This window comes from Sinocyclocheilus anshuiensis, unplaced genomic scaffold, assembly GCF_001515605.1.
Source record: "Sinocyclocheilus anshuiensis isolate Anshui unplaced genomic scaffold, SAMN03320099.WGS_v1.1 scaffold401, whole genome shotgun sequence".
NCBI classification, from domain to species: Eukaryota; Metazoa; Chordata; class Actinopteri; order Cypriniformes; family Cyprinidae; genus Sinocyclocheilus; species Sinocyclocheilus anshuiensis.
Genome location: NW_015539847.1, coordinates 153538 through 154763, shown reverse-complemented (window position 1 = coordinate 154763; position 1226 = coordinate 153538). Strand labels below are relative to the sequence as shown.

General features: G+C 40.5%; 1 protein-coding gene across 1 annotated transcript in view; it reads left to right on the top strand.

Annotated features, from left to right (window-relative positions):
* Positions 1-1226, top strand: part of LOC107684577 (ornithine aminotransferase, mitochondrial-like) — a 24780-nt gene that overhangs the window by 20822 nt on the left and 2732 nt on the right. Inside the window, exon 9 of the mRNA XM_016480869.1 lies at positions 116-260. Within this exon, the coding sequence (XP_016336355.1) occupies positions 116-260 (145 nt within the window). The remainder of the gene's footprint in view (positions 1-115; positions 261-1226) is intronic.

Sequence of the window (1226 nt, the reverse complement as noted above, 5' to 3'; positions counted from 1 at the left end):
AGTGTGTGTGTGTGTGTGTGTGTGTGTGTGTGTGTGTGTGTGAGAGTGAGTGTGTGAGAGTGTGAGTGTGTGAGTGTGTGTGTGTGAACACTGTTCATGCTCTGGATCTCCTCAGGTTCTGGAGGAGGAGCGTCTGGCTCAGAATGCGGATCTGATGGGTCAGGTTCTCCGCGCTGAGCTCAGCAAGCTTCCGCTGGAGATCGTGAGCGGCGTCCGCGGGAAAGGCCTCCTGAACGCCATCATCATCAAAGAGACCAAAGGTCAGAACCAGATCCACCACAAAACCACCATCCATTCAAACCAGTCTACAGGTTCACATGCATATCAGTGAAATTATCTCAGTGAAAGGTGTAAAATTTTGGAATTCATTGCCTGACTATTTAAAATATACTGTAAATTATAATCATTTTAAGAAAGCCACGAAATCTTGGTTGATACATCAACAAACCTGTAGTCATGTTTAGTGTATTTATATTATAAATTTGTGTACTTCTTGTTTATTGTAATTGTAATTTATAAAAGCCCTCCTAGGGACAAGTGTTGCAAATTAGCTTCGGCTACAAGCACTATGGTACAGGCATGGGATGATTGTTTTTACATTTTCATCTATGTTTATTGTATCTGTCCCTAACAAATAAAACATAAAAAAAACAAAAAAAAAAACACTGCATCACCGTCAGAAGCTCTTGCTCGCCCGGTTAAACAGCACAGTCACTGAGCTGAAGATCAAACACAGGTGATCTGAGGAGTGTGGGCGCGTGCAGGTCTTTATTTGGGTGGAAAACATCAGCTGGCAGCAGAAAGAGTCGAAGATCAGGTTTCAGCTGGTCACAAACATGCATTTAAATTTTTCACTCTTATTTACGACATCAGGATTTTGAGTGTATTTTAATAGAGAAGCAGGTGTGTTAGCTCCTGTAACCTGACAATTGTTTCATTTTACACAGTTAATGACAAATATATGCTTTAAAGTAGAAAAAACAGTAGGAAAACAGAGGCACACAGTTACACAAGAATGAGAGAGAGATATTCAGAAGTAATTTATTGTGCCAATCGGCAGGTTTTCAGTTCTTTTGACTGATTGTTTCCAGCCATTAGACTGCTGTGCATTGAAGTAGTTCACCCAAAAATTAAAATGTGCTCATCCTCAGTTCAGTAAGATGAGTTTGTTTCTTCATCAGGTTTGTAGAAATGTAGCATTGCATCAGTGTCTCAGCAATGGATGC